This window comes from Tubulanus polymorphus, chromosome 1 (genome assembly GCF_964204645.1).
Source record: "Tubulanus polymorphus chromosome 1, tnTubPoly1.2, whole genome shotgun sequence".
NCBI lineage: Eukaryota > Metazoa > Nemertea > Palaeonemertea > Tubulaniformes > Tubulanidae > Tubulanus > Tubulanus polymorphus.
In genome coordinates, this window is record NC_134025.1 from 22,363,930 (window position 1) to 22,384,047 (window position 20,118).

Genomic DNA, 20,118 nt, shown 5'->3' on the forward strand with positions numbered 1-20,118 from the left:
AAATTTTTCGTGGATCATCGATTGACACCTGATAATCGCAAATTCAAGAAGTTGAGTGTCTCTCAAGTTAGTTGGGAATAGCAAGGATGCCTGGCCACCGCTGTGGAATTGTATTACTGATGCCAGGTAGAGACCAATTAGCGTAACAAATGAAGCCATGCCGGTAGCCTATGTATGAACAAACAAACAAACGAATTCAAGTTATATATTATATTAAAGAACTATTTTATTTATATGCACCATTATACCTTCATCAACACTGCAAAATACATAATGCAACTAGCAGGCAATCATTTTTCAAACTGACCACATCGTGAAAACTACATCTATAATGTATATCAAAAGTGGAAGATCTGTGAATTGAAATACAGTCATGTATTATGAATTGGTGAGGCGTGATTCCAAGACGTCACTAAAATCGATAAGGCAAACTAGTTATATTCCATAAACATTAAAAAAACACATGTAAATGATATGTATATAGTGAATTTGTGCTTGATAAACGATCCTATAAACTGAGCCGATGTCTCTAGTAATGACAGTTTCAAATCATTAAATGATTTAACAGAAAAACGTTTCACACGAATCTGGCTTAAAATCAAGTCTCCGAGATAAAAAGATGCATACCCGGTATATAAAATATACGAATTTAGTCTTTTTTCAAAGCTGCCCATTTTTCATCGAAGACAGTGAAATCTCATTCTTAAGCAGCCGGATATACCGGTACCTAGTAGCATTGTACTTCAAAATGCTTACACATATTATCTGACCAACCCTTGGCATTAGGATGAAATATCATGAGATAATTGCTAACTTCAGCATCAACCTACTAAGTCCTACTTTCACAGATGGTACAAATACGATACAATAAGGTGTACTCCATAAATGATACAACATTGAGGATGGGAACTTATAATTTGTTACTTTCGGTATGAAATCAATATGCGGGTGAACCCTCTTAAGATCATCATAAAAGGTTGAAAATTGAAAATTCCAAGGGTGGATTTAGGATTCTTTGAAGGAGTGGACCTGAAAATTAGAATGTGCGCTTAATTTGGAAAGGGCAGATTTGGCAATGCGAGGGCTGTAAGCGCAAACATTCATTTGGTTTCTGGTGGCCCTCAAAAGAAAACTTAGGACAAAAAGGGGCTTTACTGGCCCTTGCATATGAATTCATTTTCCATCTTTGTAAAATTCTCTTTAAAAAAAAATTCCAGACTTTGGGAGGCATATTCGAATTTTGAAGGGGGTGGACCAGTCCAGTCCACCCCACTAAATCCGCCCTTGAGTTCTAATTGAGTTCATACCTGCAGTAACTACTACCACAGGGAAGAAAACCTTTTACATCTTAGCCGGTTTATTAGAACGAGGTTTCACTGTACGACGATGCGCTGAAAATAAAATGCCGTAAAATATTTTTATCACGTTGCACCGAGTTGTTTCATGTCAGTAGCACCGTGTAATTGAGCTAGTTTACTCATAAGATGATAGATTAATCCCGCCTGTTTAGTCCGTATAGAAACACCGGTTCGAGGAGCGTTTTTTAAACGTATTTGCAACGTCGCCCATTCGTTATCACAGATCCAGTCTATATCGGTGTAATTGAAACTTTGCAGCATCATCTGAAAATGAGAATTATACATTAGAATATATGAAAGATCAACAACAGCCAGAACACAACAGAGTAGATGACTACCTCCATAAAACCCCTCATGGATCATTTTAATGGATATATCTACCCATTTTCAGAAAACAGGCAATTTGTTATGCTTCGTAGCCATTTCAAGGAATTAAACTCATTAGGCAATTCGATTGTGGAACAATGTGCACTTTAGGGAGGTAGCCTCTTCCTCTGAATAATTTAATCACCTTATTATGACCATGTATGATATGAATTCCTATATCGTTAACACCAATGTACACAGCCACTGGACTCTTTGATGACTGCAATAAAAAACAGAAATGTTATCAGCTACTTCTAGAGAAGACCTGCATGAGATCAATTAAACCACACATACACAAATCACACATTTCAAATTACCTTCATGTTGACATATCCAGTGAAGAAGGCCGACCCGTACACAGTCAGATTCCAACATAGCGTCAGAAATCTGAATTTCAAATCTTCGACAGTTTTATCTTTGATGTGAAGAGAAACCTGTTTGTACCGCGCCGGTAATTTACTGGTCCAGTTCATACCGCGGGTCTTCAACTTCCCAACCGGAATCAAAGTCTGCAGATTCTTATCGCTAGAAATATACGCAAAAAACAATGGTAAATTATTCAAGAACCCTACAACCACCAGGGGGTGGGGTGAAACTATGCATTGCAGAGGGCAGTGGAAGACCAATAGCTTACTCAACCACTGAGGCTTTGGGTGCATCAATTTATTTTGTCTTTAATACAGACAATATAAGATAGGCATGAATATATATATAGTCAATTAAGTTCCAGTATGTAAATCTTCGATATACTCACTTGGAAAAGAATGCCTTTGCTTTCTTTTGATCATAATCTCCTTGATTCAGTTGTAACAGTAAAGCACCGAGTATGATGGCATCTTCATCAGCACATGGATAAAGAGATTTGATGTAATTCTGATAAGCTTCGTGGAAAAGTAGATGAATAGCCACGGAACTGCGAACCTGAAAAGTGTCCACACTAGAGGTATCAATAAACAATTCAATGCTTGGATTTGCATCAGGAAATCATATTCTTCAATTTAACTCCAAGGAGTTATCTCAAGAGTAGTGGGCCTATGCTGCCATTGCAAGTTGTCTTTTCTTGTTAGCTGTACAATATTTCCACATTGACTTTTCATTACTTCTGTAGCTGACCAGTAGAAAATAACACCACTTCATTCTGAGTGTTTAGTTAATTATAATTTCTATAGGCGATGATGGATCACTGAATGTATGTACAAGCATATATGCATACCTTTCTTTCTTCAATGATGCTTAACCGTGCATCTCGCTTCCAAAATAACTTCGGATCCTCTTTTTGCGGATCGAAATCAGTCAACATGCGAACTATCTTACGTTTCCAGTCATTCAAATGCTGTACTGGTTTGTGTTCATACTTCAACTGTAATTCTACAATAGTAAGTAGTAGGCTTAGTTTTAGTTGAAATATCACATTATAGCGAACATCAGATTTGGTTTTATTGATCGCCTTTTCGCAATACTCACGTAAATACTTAGAACATATCCAAATAGTGAATAGCTGGCCACTCTGGTCAGCTATATCTAATTCCTACAAAAGTGTAATACAATAGGCTAAGAAACTTGATCTTCTGCTTAATATTACTTAATTTTATGAAGATTTTTTTAGGATAATTCTACTAAACTTACTCTGATCATTTGTTGATGTAATTCCTGAACAGTAGTATTAGCACCAGATGTTAGACTTAACATCCTAAATGTACCATCCATTAAATGCACTTGTACTTTCGGAGCCTGTAAAAACAAGATCGTGCGAATAGATAAGAAAAATCAGTGGAGCTTTTCGACTCGAACGTCTTTAGCTATCAACTTACTGGACTCTCCATAGCTTTCTGGATCATTTTTGCACAACTTTGCCAATCGGGTTTAGGGACATGCTCGCATAAATCGACAGCCATTTTTCCCTCTTTATCTTTGACTTTCTGAAGGCAAACAAAGGTTGAATTATCGCGTGATGCATGCAGATAACTGGATAGAAAACCACTACCAAGAGGTTGTAAAAACTAAACTAAACGTTTTGCATTCTTTGCTGTTTACAAAAGTTCTTGCTTGATAAGAACTACTATTACTAATGACAAACATTCTGTGATGAGTTTAATATAATGAAAAAAGTTAGTCTTGACTGGTGTTTCAAAAATTCTTACTGCATCAATGTCCCGATGGTTTAATAATTCCTCGACTACTTTGCAATGTCCACACAACGCCGCAAAATGTAAAGGCGTCGAATTGCTATCATTAGCTATGTTCGGAGAACACTCTCCTTCCCTGAGTAGGATTTTGACAGTTTCTAAATGTCCATGCCTGAAAAGACATTGGGAGAAAACCGTAGCGAAACTTGATAGCAGATACTATACTAAGCTGTCATATTAAATCATTAGTAAAACGTACCAAGCAGCGTAATGTATGGGAGTCCATGAATCTCGATCTTTCTGCGCAACTGAATACCCTTTACGTAGCAACTCGCGAACACCAGTTATGTCACCTTGATATGCACATTTATGCAGTGGATATTCTTCAATCCAACTATCGCTATATAAAGTAAAACAAAGATTTATGTCTGCTGTACACTTGTCTATCTCAGGACTTTCTTATCTTGCCTTAATATACGAAAAGGATAATAGCCTGGGGCCAGTTGCTCAAAAGTTGATTAGAGTTAACCAGTGGATCTAGCTGACATTGGCAATTGAAAGTTCATTGTTACTATGGTATTTATCCGCCGGTTATCTTTAACCAACTTTTGAGCAACTGGTTCAGGCCTTCACTTAACGCATAACTCTATATCAAGACTACATGATGTAGCATTACTGTAGTTTCGCTAGATGCAAAGCATTTATTCTATAAACAAGATTGCAACAAACCTTAAAGATGCCTTATCAATGGAGTTTTCGGGAGCTTTGATTTTCCTATAGTCCGGTTTTCCCATTAGCCAGTAGTCGTTAATCGCAAATGAATCGACCTAGTAATAACATTTTACATAAATGATTTCGGTATATTCAAATCTAAACGCTTCAATCGAGTGAGAATAACTACTACTATTGGGGCCAGATCCAGATCATATCTATGAAATGAAATATTTGCTCTTTAGCCGCATACGAATTCGTAACATCTCAGAAATGAGCACCACTCAAAATCAGCACGTCATTCTTTCCATCGATCAGATTCTCGAGGTCGAAAATTCGCCCCAATTTGCCCTTTTCAAGTCAATTATATGATTTACGATTTCTATCGGATCTGCCCCCGAACATAAGTACATGTCAAGACTCTACAGATGTTACTACATCCTCGATGAATATATTTCATTTACCTGAATCAACCGTATCGATTGCTAGGGTTCGTAAAAAGAAACACAGTCATTTTCAACTTTCATTTGATTAAAGTTTGTCAATGAATATGCCGTTGGAGACAGCGTTTAAACCTACCTTATTTTTATACGGTAATCCAGATCCGAACAACGGATTAATCACGACGATATCGCACTTTTCGAAGGCCATCATTTTCGCTAGCGCCCCGTTAGCCGTCTGACGCATTTCTTCCGCCTGGATGTCGGTGACATCTAACTGGCTGCCAGTTTTCACGGACGTAGGTGGAGGGGATATATAGGCGGGATTGGTTACGACGGTTCTCACGCGGAAATCAGCCGCCATTCGAAACAGAGCTTCCATAAATCCGGCAATAGCGTGTTTGTCTCTCAACCAACTGAAAAATTTATCGTCATATTTACCGCACGTTAAAATTTGATCGTTTGCAATTCAATCAAATTGTTTGAGTTGTCAAATCAAACAGGAGCATAAATCTTATTTTGAGATCTTATTTTGATTTTATCTTGTATTCAATTGATACGGTACTATGCATCCTCGTCACTGTTTTTCATTTAAGGCAAGATTGCATGATTTTCCCATGCATCGTTTTTCAAGGAGTCCACTACAACTTTAAGACATTTGCTATACTTCCTCATTCATTTCACCCAGTCTGCTATCTCATTCTCTGAGAACCCTTTCAGTCAAACAGATTTTTTCTCAGTTTTAGTTAAGACTGTATTTCCTAGACAATCAAAATCTATAACATCTCAAACCTGACACAACTGATGAGACAACATCAGAATAGGGATTCTAAAATGATCCTTAAATCTTTCAATAGTTCAAAAATGTGTCAACTGTCACTAACTACCCTTCTGATCAATTAAAACAAGACAAATATTCCAGAAATACTAACTAATAGATTTCAAATTGAACTACATGTACATACTTTTCTAGTCTCCTCAACATATACTTGGTCTGTTTCGAGTAGACCATAGGGTTATTGTGCGAATCGAGAATCGCGTCCAAACTTGAGAAACGTGGATTTCTAGGCACGTTATCAACGAACGCTGGATTCAATTTCTCTGCATGAATTAAAAAGAAAAAGGTAAAGGTTTACAATGACGGGACTGGCATTTCATCAACTTCATTTTTAGTACATAGTAGTACTATGCACTTAAGTAGTAGTAGACCTAATGTAGATAGGCTACAGCTCCACAGCTTTGCAGAATTACCACGCTTGTTCAAGGTGCATTTGTTTAGTCTCATGCCTACGCTGTCACCAATATTCTACCTCCCATCAAGTCCTGGGGCCGGTCCATAGTAGTGACTTGAATCCAAAAGTGATCTCAAATGGTCTTTAATTGTTAGATTGGCTAAAGACCTAAGATGATCTTGCCTGGTCTCAAGTTTATGACATTACTATGGAACTGGCAACGGCCTAGTAGCTCGAAGTTGGTTGAAGTTGATCATGGAATAGATGCTGTGGCAACTACAATGCAGTTTTAATTGTCTACTAGATGGCAAACTGGTACAAGTTACTACTGCGTGAAGTATAAACTGTCTAATTTACCTCTGGCATCAATCGGTATACAGAACAACGCTCCCTTAGTGTACGACTCCCTTGAGCTGCCGTGTTCGGAAGCTGGTTCATTTCTAACTGGTGGCACATATAGCACGCGTCGACCTGATTTAGAAAAAAATAATAGTCACTTCATCTTAAGATTGTCAACCTACCATCTGAAAATTCTTTCAAATTTTGAGTGGAAAGTGAGGGATTTTCATGGCAGACCTATACTTAACAAACTTTACCTTTAAGCCCTCCTTTATCTGCTCCTGTCATTTGATAAACCGCCTTCAAGATATATTCAGGTGGATCCTCATTGTACGGCATAGAAATCCTCGGTATCTGACGCACCGGTTTACCTTTATCCGACGCCAGAAGCATAATGTCGAAGTTTCTCGGACGGAAATCGTGATTTTGTGACAGCCTTAATTTCGGACGAATGACAGCCAATAACGCATCCATTTTCCGGTCAACCCTAGGCTACTTCTTCCTTATCTCTCCCCTGATCGCTAATTCGACGACATTACGTCAAAATTCGTAGGTGATATTCATAACGCCACGGTAGCTGCATACTACATGGTTGGCCCATGATCTGTCATGCTATAATTGATTAACATAAATAAGTAAAACATGAGTAGGTCTAACACGTCATTATGGTTCAACATCTTGCTCCAGTCAGGTTTTGAATTAGGCATAGGCCTAGTGCCGAATACCAGACGATGTACAGGTCCCCCTATGTTATTAAGGAACAACGACTAGTAGTACAAGACTAGATTTGAATTTGCATAAAATGAAAGGGATTTAGACCTTTCTTGGTTGGAAACACAGGGGCTCGTATCAGAGTTGTAGGTAATGTAAAAACGATAATCTGTTAATCCAATGTATATAGTATATATAAAATAACAAGGGGCTAACGACGCTCACAAACAACTCAACTTCGGTCGCTTACTATTTCGTTATTTCTCATCCGATTTTGATAATCCAGGCATGATATGAAAGCTAATAGCCTCCTGCTTCTAACGAAACCAATCCCGTTAACTTCCGATGAATAGTTCGTGAATTATATGTCTTTGAACGCGAAATTACGGCCGAAATCGCCTGGACCGAAAATGCTATGACGCCGGTTTTTGCCGATTTCGAAATTTAAAACGTTGAGTTCGACGCGAAATCCTTCACCGATTTCGATAATCGAGGGCTTCAAATGCGCAAAACATTCTATATTTTCTAAATATTGCGGTTGTTTCGTTAATCCATACGATCTTCCAGCTTTGCAAACGCGAATTTTCCGATTTTACGTCAATTCACGAACTCCATGCGCGATCTCAAAATGGCGACTGTCATCTCCCACAATGCTTAGCGCAATACCGAACCGAAATGAATTTTATTTCCAATTTATTTTCTGTGTATATTTACGTGAAATTCAGAATCTATTATAACCGGATCATGTTCATTCTAGCTTAAATAAGATAAAACATTATTTGATTGAATTGTTACGAAATAAAATTCACTGCGGACCTGTTGCTAGTTCAAGTTCATGGTCGCCATCTTGAGATCGCCTGTCGAGTGCGTGAATTGACGTAAAATCGGAAAATTCGCGTTTGCAAAGCCAAAGCTGGAAGATCGTATGGATTAACAAAACAACCGCAATATTTAGAAAATATCGAATGTTTTGCGCATTTAAAGCCCTCGATCATCAAAATCGGTGAAGGATTTCGTGTCGAACTCAACGTTTTAAATTTCGAAATCGGCAAAAACCGGCGTCATAGCATTTTCGGTCCAGGCGATTTCGGCCGTAATTTCGCGTTCAAAGACATATAATTCACGAACTATTCATCGGAAATTAACGGGATTAGTTTCGTTAGAAGCAGGAAGCTATTAGCTTTCATATCATGCCTGGATTATCAAAATCAGATGAGAAATAACGAAATAGTAAGCGACCGAAGTTGAGTTGTTTGTGAGCGTCGTTAGCCCCCTTGTTATTTTATATATACTATATACATTGGATTAACAGATTATCGTTTTTACATTAACTACAACTCTGATACGAGCCCCTGTGGTTGGAAAAGGAAATTACTGGTCGATGGTTTTTTGGTGAGATAGCTGATAGGTAGCCAAGATTTTTCGAACCGATCCTGTTTCGCTCACAGCAGATGTCGCAATGTAAACGAACTTCAGTTTCTAGCAGGGCTTAACAACTTTAAAAAAGTTTTTCAAATTTTATCAGATGAACGATTCGTTGAACCATATTTAACGACAATAAATATTAGTTTGCATTGAAAAAACTTTTAGGGTGTGGCGTCCTAAATCAGCTCTCTGTGAAAACTTTCGCAGAAAATGGCTAGTAGAAATCATGAATCAATGCCTTCATAACTAAATACGGTTTAATTTATAGTTGTTACAGCTGTAATAGCTGATATAATCAACTTCAAACGTACCATTCAAACGTTAACAACATATTTGACAGTTGGGACCAATTCAATTCAATGACACCAGATAAGGGTGGCTCCGATAATATCTGCATCGGGAGTTTCATAAACCCGGAGCAGATTTGGAGTGAGGAGTTTATCTCCGGTCACCGAGAACCAATTCCCTTTAGCCATTACACCGAGATTCTTAATAGTATGCCAAGTGTTAATGGAGAAGGCCCTTAATTCATGCTTTTTCTTCACTGAGAACCTTAGTGTCTATCTTCGCTATCGCATCCCCTGAATTGAGCCAGTCAACGAACTACATGATGTGACTGGGTGGGTGGTTCACAAGCTCTTAGCACACGCAGTACACAGAGCGCCGCGAACCAGCCACTTTCAGGACTGGGTGAAACTTTTTCGAGAAACCTGATGATTCGTCCACCAACTGCTACAAAAATCCTCATCCGTGAATATTACTGAATACAACAAATTGTTCAATACGTATATATGTATTTAGCAAGTAGTAATTCCCCTTACAACAATAGTTTATCAATAAAAACAAACGCAGCTCTCAAAAACATATTAGACAACACTAAAAATATGAATAGCTGAACAAACCAAATGCAATAAGCAACGCAATTAACTTACTGAAGCACAGAGAATGCCACCATCAGAGCCCAGCTCGTTGTGCAAAAAATCAATCCCAATGTGTATATCGTACTAAAATATAATTTACCCATCTTACATATACAGGGGTACATTCTATTAATTTTTTCATAACGTACAAATAGATAATGCGCGTTCGATCAACCGATAGGAATAGCCGATAAATGCAGCATAGTTTGACGAGTTGATTCCATCGACAAACGACAACTAGATTTGATAATCCCCATCGAATTTCCAGTCAACGCGCAATCTTGAAATGCAGGCGCGGTCCGTTCTCCTATCGTCATCGCGTTAGTCGTACTGTTATTGCTTCGTTTCGACACGACGTTCGTATCGCACGCTTTAAGCCGATTGTCGCCGATTAAACGGCTTCCGTAGTCCGTGGATATTCGAGAGTCTCGCGATTGTTTCTGACACGCGCAAACGACTTTTCGATCGCCGTACGCCGACGCCGTTTCGAAATTTCTCAGCCACGGATGGAAATTAATATTGCTTACGGAAACGTCGCCGTCTAGGAAGTCGTCGGCGACCGAATCGTCGTTCAAAACGCTCGGTCCCGGATCAGAGCGTCGGAGATCTCTATTCGAAAGAACCGGCGGTACGGCGACGTTCGTTTGAGTAATGGTCAGTGTCAGAATATTTCGCATCGAAAGAACAAATGCAGTCGAACCGAGAATTGTTATCACACTAGCTACATACGCCATTGAGCAAGTTACCATAACCTGGAATTGAAATTTGGAATGTTTCATCAGTAATGTACGCTACATAGAACGTTTCAGTCACAATCAAATAAGGTGTGAACCATTAATGAAGCCATGCCTAAGTCAAGACATTTGATCAATAGTAGCAGGTTACACTTCACAGCTGCTTTCATCCAGGGCTGGATTTAGAGGGGGTCGTTGTCCCCTTATCTTTTTACAGTAACATTATTGCTGGTCAGTTTGTTTCAGAATCACTATTGCTGCATGCCCAAATGATTATCAACTTTTTAAATTTCTTCTTGGGGGAGACCCCCAAACCAACCTGTACGACTTAGTGCCTATGGCCCTCTCGCTGTTCCTATACTTTAAACGTACAACTAGACCTAGGCAGTTTTGAGCACTCCCTATTCTAAGTTACTGGTTATCTATCAGCATCGACCAAACAACGACATTTTGTTCGAAATCGACAATTTCATTACCTTCCATATTTCGTGACACAACTCATAGCATAGTTTCACCCAATTCAAGTCTTCCGTTAATACTGCTAAATCTGTATACGAAAACCAGCCGCGTTCTAAGCCTTTATTCATAGCAATCCTTTAAAGTAAAACAGGTAGAATGGATGCAGTGCATTTGAAAAAAATCATATTCTATCATTCGTTCATAGACAAAGGTTTAAAATCAAGCGAAATTAGCAACTGAGCATCGATTCTAAACTACAACATACCGTTTTTCCAATATTTTGAGGAGATTCTGAAATTCAAATGGTTGCACGAACAATCGCCAATCCTGTAATGAACCAGACAAAACAAATGTATAGTGCATCATAAAAGGCTTCATTCCATTCTTATTCGATAAATCTTTACTTATAAGTTTTTCACCTCTAGACCTATAGAAAATAAATAAACTTACAATTGCTGAAAGGAAACCGCGTTCGAGTTGGCCGAGTTCATCGATATCTAGATTCGCGGATTCAGCCCATTCATCGTTGAAGACCTCTTCATCTGCTCCTTCATCGTACAGATACTTTGAAGCCATCATCTAAAAAGTTTATTCTTTCTTAAACTTTGTTGGCACTTTTAAAACTAATCGGGCATATCTGAAAACCCATTTTAATTCAAAAGAGATTGCCGATTGCTATTTCTAAGGTGCTATCTGAGAATCTCTTTTTAAGGAAGAAGACCACCAAACTAGACAAAAATTGTTTGGAAGCTAAATTACTAAAGAATAGCATTTTAGACTGAAGGAGGGTGATAGCAAACACCCGAAATATTGCTAATATTTCAAATAAACTTTTAGCTATCAATTCATTTATTGTGGGATTTTACTCTTACCGTTCTATCACGGATATTGTGATCCACAACTGATAAATTTACTAATAATAATAATTACTTATTTACTACTCAAATATTCAATGAACTAATATTTCACAAAAATTATGTATTACATTTAAAAGAGCCTATCTTGTAAAGAGCATTGCCATTCAATTGCTTATAATTACAAAATGAACCTTAGGACACCATCAACTTTCAAATGGTAATCTTACCGCTGAAATCAGGAATAAATCCGACGACGATACTTGTTGTAGGTATTCCGGGTTTCTATGTTTCAGACGTTTTATATACAACATCGCTAACATCAGCGAACACGGCGACATACACGATCGTCTCGAAGCGAACGAAGCGAAGGACTCATCGATGAGTCCAAACTGTTTCGGAGCAGCTCCTTGGAAAAATTCAACCGCGATTTCTGTAAAAAGAAATCAAATGAATTTTGAAACGATCAACATTTAAGATTAAAACAAGTCAAAAGTATGAACTGTGTGGTTTAGTTAAATGACACTACTTATAATCAGGCAAAAATAACATCATGAACAATGCAAAGGGACAGGGTCCCTACAAATCAGTCATTCCTGGATATGAGGAGATTTTTGAACTGAGAACGTTTCAAATTTCGAGAAAGCGTCTGCATAACCCTCCCAAATCATTACTGTTCATCTCAGTAAACCATTTAAACCTAATTCAATGGTTCTATAAGGAAACTGGGTTTCTAATAGGGTAACAAAAATATCCTGGTTCCAACTATACTGATTTTAGGTATAATCCAATGTACAACTTGTAAAGTACCCGGTTTCTAATTGTCGTCTATTTATCGTTTTCTGTTTTGAAAGAGTTTTTAAAGAAGGATGCCATAACATAGTCATTTATTGCAATTGATTTTTCACAAACGATTTTAGCGAATGTATTATAACAACACTAAGTGGACTGTGACAATCATGATACGTACGTGTCATTGGATACGAAGGGCGGTCGGTCGTCGGAGATTTTCCGTAGTAAAGGGTTTTTCGTAACCTTTCCGATAATCTACGATGCTCCGGTCCATTCTGAAACCAAAAAAGAATGAAAAGAATTTCGATTAGTTTCCATCAGGCGTCACGACTATTATTAGCATTATGACTATTGACTTAACAGATTAAACACAGACTCGAAATTGAGTTGAGAAAGAAGACATATGGACACTATTTTTCGTTACTAAAACGTCACTTACCTTGTAATCTTCGAACGAATATATATCGGCGCCCTCGGCACCGATTAGAGAAAGTAATGACATCACGACGAGCCGAAATAAAACGCGATTGAAGAGAGAAAATCAGCAGAAATTCCGGATTTGATCGCACGACGAATGAAACAATCTCCCGGACGACAAGTCTCGCGAGACTTAGGCGTGACTAGCGAGAATTATAAAATGGCGGCGACGACGTAATTTGCAATCGGGGCAAAAACAAATCAAAAATCTCATCTCTACAGAGCTGGACGATGGCGGATCGCGACGTCGAGGCATCCGAGCTGCCTTTAGAACTGCGCGCTAAACTGGCCGAGCTCGATTTAGAGCTTTCAGAAGGTTAGTGACCCGAGAAAACGACTTCTAAAAGACAAAAACCCGTCAGTTCAATTCAATTCAAATCAATTAATCCCGAGCTGTCAAAATTTGTCAGCTCCCAGAAAGGACACTAGTTGTACCATAGTAGCGCACACGATGAGGCAATTGGCTCTGTGGTGGTGGTTAGCAGAGTCTACTGTAGTATAGCTTGGTCCAAAAGATAGATTATGAATTTCTATCCTCTCTTTTCATAATTTTAACTTTAGAAGTGGATATTTTGCCGATGCGGTAGGCCTATTATTTTAGTAAATGCTATTTTGCATCTGTATATTATAAGATATATCCTACTAATAGAAATAACAATTGAATTAATCTATTAGGCATAGGGTTAGGCTGGAGGGTCCGGAGATATAGGGTTAGGTTTAGTGTAGTTAAAATATTTGGTGGAATTCTCTGAGCCTCGGTTTGTCTAGTGGCTGCAGTCTTTGCAATATGTTGGCCCGGGTTTGAATATAGCTCTTTCCGCTCCATTTTCTCAACTGTTTTTCGCACTTTCCTTGAATTTTCCAAGTCGGTGATCAGTGTAAATCAGCCTATCAGAATGAGTTCATGGCAAAATAGTCTTAAGCCTAATGCCGCGTGGGCAAAATATCACCTGCCTTTATTTATAAAATCGAATCCTAAAAATTCTTTATTTTCACAATGCTCAAAAAGAGGGACTTCGTTAGATTTTTGCCAATAAATTCAGTAATTTATAGGCCCTATATGTAAATTACCATGGAAGTAGCGTAGTCAATACAGAAGCCATGTAGCCCAGGTAGTAAAGGTAAATATTTCTGTCATTGCTTATTTTTAGCGATGTATGCCAAGGACAGCAAGGATGTCTTATGTAAGATATGATCATGTATATTTGGCTTGTGGTATTTTCTTTTTGATTCTCCTCCCAAGTTGACTACCGGTATATTGGTGCAATGTGCGATCTCGTATTTCAATGAAATATCGAATTCAACTATCATTGCTACATTGATTACCATGAATGATTCATCTGACTTATCCAAAGAAAAGATTTTTTAGGTGGTTTGTTCTTAGACCTTCAGATAGGTTCTGACTAGGAATATATATGCCCGGACCTTTGTTCGGGACATAGCTAGACTAATCCTAATCAGAGATTTGGACGTCTGAGACTGGTCACGTAGGCCCATAGTCGAAATATAGGCTTTGAGCGGCCCGGCAGACTTAAAATCTCCTTCAAAACCGGTCTTCGTACGTGCAGTCATCATTGCGCAACTGAGCCCTGGGCTTTTCGGTAATGGGAGTCACGCACTTAACATAGAAAAAAAAACTAAATGAATATCGCAGCAATTACATTAAATTTCGTGGAACATTACCGGGTGATAGCGTACTGAAAGCATATTTTGGCCTATTAGTTGCCTTTTAACTCGGCTGATGTGAGGTACATTGCTTAAACAAAAGCCTTTCCCGGACGACGGGCGAATTAAATCCGTTTCGGAATCGACTTGATGTTGGCTTTGAATCAGAATTTCGCTAATTTTACGGTTAATTGCATAACGCTATTATTTCATAAACACGGAACACTGTAACATTCTCGCAGTACCCGTAGTATGACTGTGACCCGAATGCTAATATAGGTATTTACTCAGTGATTCCGATGACATTATTGTTATTATTAACAGGGCGAAGAATGCTTGAATTGAAACGAATCAGGAATTCAAAGTTCTTTTTTTATAGCCGGCGATGTATCTATCTGAACCCTAGATTAGAATTATCCTGAATATGTGCTATAGACGCTGTACAGGTCATATTTACTGTGTAGATACCAGGACCTGATTTTGCAATATAACAGGTGTGGTTCAACCTGCAAATCGGTGCATTATTATTTCAGATGCTATTATATGGTGGCAGCAGTTATATGATGGCGGTGGTATTGTCTATAGTCTAAGGGGGATTAATCCGATGACTGTTATGTCGAAAACATACTAAACAGAAATGCTAATAACATAACAACATCTGGGTATATATGTAGAGTCTATATTACTACTAGTTCATGACTAGATTGTCGAGATTTCAATTATAATGAAATGCCGACAGATACCGTGTCTCTCCCAATCAATCTTTGTCTGTCTGTTTGGTTTATAGTTTACTTTCCGATATATGATATCCTTGAGGAATTTTCTATTCAATGACTCTGTACACCTATACACTACTCGAAGAATACCTCTTTGTCTCTCGTACTTTTCTTCTTTCGTGATAATAAACAATATGGCCTTCGGCGATTTTATTATTAGGTGTGTGTCGAGCTATTGCGATATTCGTAATTGTCAAAGATGTTGAAACCATTTATACGTAATCGGGGTGGCCACTTACCTAGAAATCGGGGAAAAGTCAGGGAATTTTGCTTGCATTTAAAAAATTCGGGGAATTTTGCAAAAAGGCTAAAAATCAGAGAAATATGTTGGGATTGCTGGATCGCGTGTATAATCGAATAGCTTCAATTTATGTCTTGCGTATTAGACTGTGTTAATTGATCTGATTCTAAGCAGATCTAGTCAGGCAGAACAACGTGCATGTCAAGGAATAGTCTGGGAAAAGAGCGGGTCGAATGTGTCCATCCTGGTAATAATAGTTGCGTCGAAGAAGTCATCGTTTTTAACCGGGATCATCTCGACGAACCCTCGACGAGAGCGCTATCATTCTTGACAGGCTATTATACGCATTCACGCGTCGCTGCAACGCAGTAGTGTGGACACTGCTGCATACACATTCGCAGATCTCGCTAGACTCCGTAGTCCTGAGTCGTGTCATCGTCGTCCTGTGTTTATTATATTAGGATACTCGTGCCTGGTACGAACCGCATCTGCCATTGCCGTCGCAGTCATCAGTCGTTGCATTGTATTTTATCGTAGATGCAGCAGCTATTTCATTGTGAACGCGCGCACACTCGCTCTGCATTCGTCAAAATTTATCGATCGGCGACGATCTCGACGTTGCCGCGGCTGTTGTTGTTGCTGAAAATAAAACATTTAAAACACACACCCATTCGGCTTCTTTGTTATATGTAACGTCGTGTCTTGCCGTCGTCTTAGTAGACTTTTCAACCACTCAGTCAATCTATACTTCATACAGTCTAAAATATGTTTGCATGTGTGTCGTATTTAGGCATTCTTGGCATTATTTTACCGATGTGAGAAACTGATTTATGAATGCGTTTGAAAAATTCCCCTGATCGAAAGTGATCTTCACACGCGATGAGAAGAGAGAAATAAGACGCCTAGAGAGAAATGAGAAGAAAAGTTTTACGTTCTCAGCCAAATTACTATTAGGATGCAAGTCCAGGGGGTTGTTAATCAAAACTATAACTGACCCAGTAATTATAGAAATGAGCTGATTAGAAATTTCATCCCGGTTTACAAAATGACCTGGCCGATTAGGAGAAGCAAGGTATCATTGAATTTTAGCCTAATCGACAGCGTTTTTCTCAGTGACCGGGGCAATGAAGGAATGTAGGTAAAAATTCCCCCAGTAAATATCCCCCCGGTAAAAATCCCACACGGTAAATATCCCCCCGGTAAAATCCCCCAATTTTAGTTTTCTATCAAATTTAAGTGAAAAACCTAAATGAAAACACTACTAGATAATACTTTTTACAATAATACTTAGTATATAGATAGGTACACAGATATTTTGCTATTACTTCTAAAGTTTTTCAACATAAAAATATTGAAGTATTTTGTTGAATATTGCTGTGAAATCAAATTTGGGGGATTTTTACCTGTTACTGCAATGAAGGTATCTCGAAAATATGCACGAAAACTGACGTACTCTAAAAAAAATCAGAAATATCTATGCATTCAGTATGAGGTGTCATGGGCCTAGTTGATCGCATTCATGTCGGGATTTATCCCCACTTATTAGACCTATATCATTAATGATGATGATGATGATGAAATGTTATGGTCTACTGGAGTAATGATGATGTTCGGCTGTCTCGGGGTATCGTCTATCTACCACTACTGCGACTATACCCAGTGATTGATTGAATATGAATATGAAATTGAAAGAATATCAGATTGACAAAATTTATCTTCCAGTCAAACTGCATTATTTATATACATAGTGTATATACACGTATATAGATTTTTGGTGATGGTATGCACTATGAAATTTCATATGTGCATGCTTGCAGTAGAAGCCCCCTCCCCGTGAAATCTAACCTTTATTCTATTCCTCCAGTAAAAAAAAAAAAAAAACACTAAATCCGCATCTTTTTTGAAATCGATGAAATTCATCCAGTTTTATATATGTCACCAAAGGGGGTTTGAGTGTATGGATGGACCCCGTTATCAGGGACGTCACTAGGATTGTCGGAATTAATACAAGTGGAACTATATGCCATATTTCACGCGCCGTATCCACCTAGCACTGAAGGCAAACAAGCATTTCTAAATTCTTGAAATTGCCTGAATGTCCTTAGGGAGTCTTAGTTTTTGAAATTCGAAGCTTGAGAGGGGCGTTTTCTGGTACTGTAAAGACGAGATATTTATGAAATTTGCGGAATATGAAAAAAGAAACAAAATTTGGAGCCTAAAAGAATGCAGAATCCCTGAACCCCTCAGGTGACGCTCATGCTTATTGTAGTGATTTTGTAAGCGCCGAACCCTACAATACTTACTATCACTCTGACTTAGATGACAGGGAAACTGGAAATCACTCTCGATTTAACGAATTTACCTGGGAGGACCCTTAGGACTTTCTAACCTACAGTCCTCATTGATGCCTGTGACACCATAGTCACCAACACAGTACTAACTTCCACGCAAATTCGAACCCCCTATAAAAATTTTTAGTGACACCTGAGTTTATGAGTAAACTATAAGAAATTACTTGACGGCTTAAGATATATTCGAGATTGATTAGATTGAAAAGCAGGGTTGTCCACGTATCGATTAGTGAATTGAAGTCGTATAGTTCGAGGGAAACGTGTCTCGCGTTGGGAGCGGTGATGATATTATCGCTACGGCGGGGTTTAAAAATAGTTAACCGTTACAATACAATACGATGATTGCAATCTATTGTCGTTGTGGTTATACATTAATCCATTAGTGTTATTAGTTTTAATAGATTATATTTGATGTCGATGTTTTCGAAGAATCGGTGTTTGAAGAATCGGTCGCTACGGGGGTTGGTTATAAATTGAACGCTGTTTTATGAAATGATGATGATGATGTATATATTATATAGGCTATATCCTGCGTGATATCTTCACCATTAAACAGTTAGTTCGTCGTTTTTTTTTTTCGCCATTTAACATTAGTCATAATATGTTCTGACTCGGAAGAAGTATTTACAGTCCTGATATGTGTTTTTTTTTCTTCATTTACTGATAATAAACTTTCGAGCGTCTTATATTTCTGAGTCAGCCTCTTCATGAGAATGGCGTCAGTCCAGTTTCGCTGATATGTGCTAGAACGCTGAAGTCATTGAATATTCACTTGAGACGTTTTAAAAAACTCATGAGACCAAAAATTGGTTTCGTTTTTTCGTTCCCAGGCTTCCGGGAGACCCTCATTCTTGTACTGTCATCTGTATGTATCTGTTTTTCAGTTACTCAGCTTCTTCCGTACAATGTTAGTGCAGGGGTCTTGTTGTGCTGTGCGAAGAATGGGCCCAATGCACCGCCTAGCAGCAGAACGAGGCACTAAAAACTGTCTTCCAGCAATATGACTTTGAAGATGACCTTATAACTCAGGAACGGGGTCGAAATTAACGTAGCAAATTAACTTTCATTTTTCTGGTGGCATTTTGCCCTGTGTTGCTAAGTTTCGTGGCATTTTTTTTCCAGTGGCATTTCTTCCAGTAGCATTTTCGCCCTTTACCACTGCCGACCCTCTATGCTGGGATTCAGTGTAAACGTAATTCGAAATCCGTGTAAACTCCTAATCCCGATCTTAATCATCCGCCACCCCATGTATTACTTTGTCTGTTTTTGTTATGGAATATGATTTTCAATCCGTACTACTCGTGAACATAGATCAATTTCATCCCTCCCAATGATCCAGTATTTAGTGGGACTTAAGCGAAGTGTGTAGAAACTGATTAATCACTCGTATAGCTCTTATTCTGACACATATTAAGCCCCGTAACACACACCTCAGCTATGAATGAGACAGCTGTGTTGTTTCGGGGTTTTGATTAACGTTGAGTAATACCCGGTAATAGGGTGTAATGTTATTAGTCCTATATTTTCATCAATCCCACTGTTAATATGATAATGATTTTATTTTTTGAAGCGAATTCTCGATCGAAAGCTTCGGTTTATTATTATTATCTTCATTATCGAGTACCAGGTATACGGTGAACTACCAATCGGCCGGCTATTTTTAGCCCTGGACGAACGTAGGCGGCATGGGGAGAGAGAGCGAGAGAGATACCCTGGAATTCTTGATTCTTGTTCTTCGAGCATTTGTATCGGGGTTTGCGTTATACTGCGTTGTGTAGGCCACACGCTCTAGATCCGGGAGTCTTCCCTCGAAACAACGCCGCGATAATCGGTGAAATACGTGCGCGATTAATTCCGCGGAAAAAGACGGAAAAAAAACTCGCTGATCGCCTCCGATCGGATAGTTCGATATTTGCGGTATTGTTTTTAGCTATAGATACTAAAATTCGAAGTTAGTACCGGCTATTTTTTATTGAGTTAATATGAATATCGGCGCTTCAGAAGCGTTCTCTCGAGAAACTCGTGTCATTTTTACTGTTGATACGTTGTGTTGTCTGCCTGGTAGATACGTTATCAATGGCAACTCGTGATAAGACGTAGCTACACGAGGGGAAAAACTTAGTACATTTACTTGTTTTGTG

At 38.5% G+C, this 20,118-nt stretch overlaps 3 protein-coding genes across 3 annotated transcripts in view; 1 reads left to right on the top strand and 2 right to left on the bottom strand.

The window, feature by feature from the left end:
• Nucleotides 1-241: 241 nt before the first annotated feature.
• On the bottom strand, nucleotides 242-9,080 carry LOC141914878 (krev interaction trapped protein 1-like). Its single transcript, XM_074806212.1, has 16 exons — nucleotides 9,020-9,080; nucleotides 6,830-7,184; nucleotides 6,591-6,704; nucleotides 5,967-6,102; nucleotides 5,141-5,417; nucleotides 4,580-4,677; nucleotides 4,110-4,250; nucleotides 3,866-4,022; nucleotides 3,536-3,643; nucleotides 3,351-3,455; nucleotides 3,189-3,252; nucleotides 2,938-3,092; nucleotides 2,479-2,645; nucleotides 2,042-2,249; nucleotides 1,870-1,944; nucleotides 242-1,622 (listed from the first exon to the last, which is right to left on the bottom strand). The coding sequence occupies exons 2-16, from the start codon at nucleotides 7,044-7,046 to the stop codon at nucleotides 1,422-1,424; spliced, it is 2,223 nt and encodes a 740-aa protein (XP_074662313.1). The 5' UTR covers nucleotides 7,047-7,184; nucleotides 9,020-9,080; the 3' UTR covers nucleotides 242-1,421.
• Nucleotides 9,081-9,504: 424 nt separating this feature from the next.
• Nucleotides 9,505-13,076, bottom strand: LOC141915315 (protein CNPPD1-like). Its single transcript, XM_074806801.1, has 7 exons — nucleotides 12,907-13,076; nucleotides 12,646-12,742; nucleotides 11,906-12,108; nucleotides 11,272-11,400; nucleotides 11,087-11,148; nucleotides 10,839-10,956; nucleotides 9,505-10,380 (listed from the first exon to the last, which is right to left on the bottom strand). Exons 1-7 carry the CDS (start codon nucleotides 12,967-12,969, stop codon nucleotides 9,799-9,801), a joined length of 1,254 nt encoding a protein of 417 aa, XP_074662902.1. The 5' UTR covers nucleotides 12,970-13,076; the 3' UTR covers nucleotides 9,505-9,798.
• Nucleotides 13,077-13,103: 27 nt separating this feature from the next.
• Nucleotides 13,104-20,118, top strand: part of LOC141911386 (disco-interacting protein 2 homolog C-like) — a 45,957-nt gene continuing 38,942 nt past the window's right edge. The window contains exons 1-2 of the mRNA XM_074802426.1: nucleotides 13,104-13,260; nucleotides 14,096-14,128. Of these exons, the coding sequence (XP_074658527.1) occupies nucleotides 13,176-13,260; nucleotides 14,096-14,128 (118 nt within the window). The 5' untranslated portion in view covers nucleotides 13,104-13,175. The remainder of the gene's footprint in view (nucleotides 13,261-14,095; nucleotides 14,129-20,118) is intronic.

Coding starts and splice junctions, on each gene's coding strand:
- LOC141915315 (XM_074806801.1), bottom strand. CDS start 12,969: ATGTCATTACTTTCTCTAATCGGTGCCGAGGGCGCCGATATATATTCG. Junction 12,743..12,906: donor ATTCGTTCGAAGATTACAAG/GTAAGTGACGTT, acceptor TTTTGGTTTCAG/AATGGACCGGAGCATCGTAG. Junction 10,381..10,838: donor TGTGTCACGAAATATGGAAG/GTAATGAAATTG, acceptor TTTCAATTCCAG/GTTATGGTAACTTGCTCAAT.
- LOC141914878 (XM_074806212.1), bottom strand. CDS start 7,046: ATGGATGCGTTATTGGCTGTCATTCGTCCGAAATTAAGGCTGTCACAA. Junction 3,456..3,535: donor AGAAAGCTATGGAGAGTCCA/GTAAGTTGATAG, acceptor TTGTTTTTACAG/GCTCCGAAAGTACAAGTGCA. Junction 1,623..1,869: donor TCATACATGGTCATAATAAG/GTGATTAAATTA, acceptor TCTCATTTTCAG/ATGATGCTGCAAAGTTTCAA.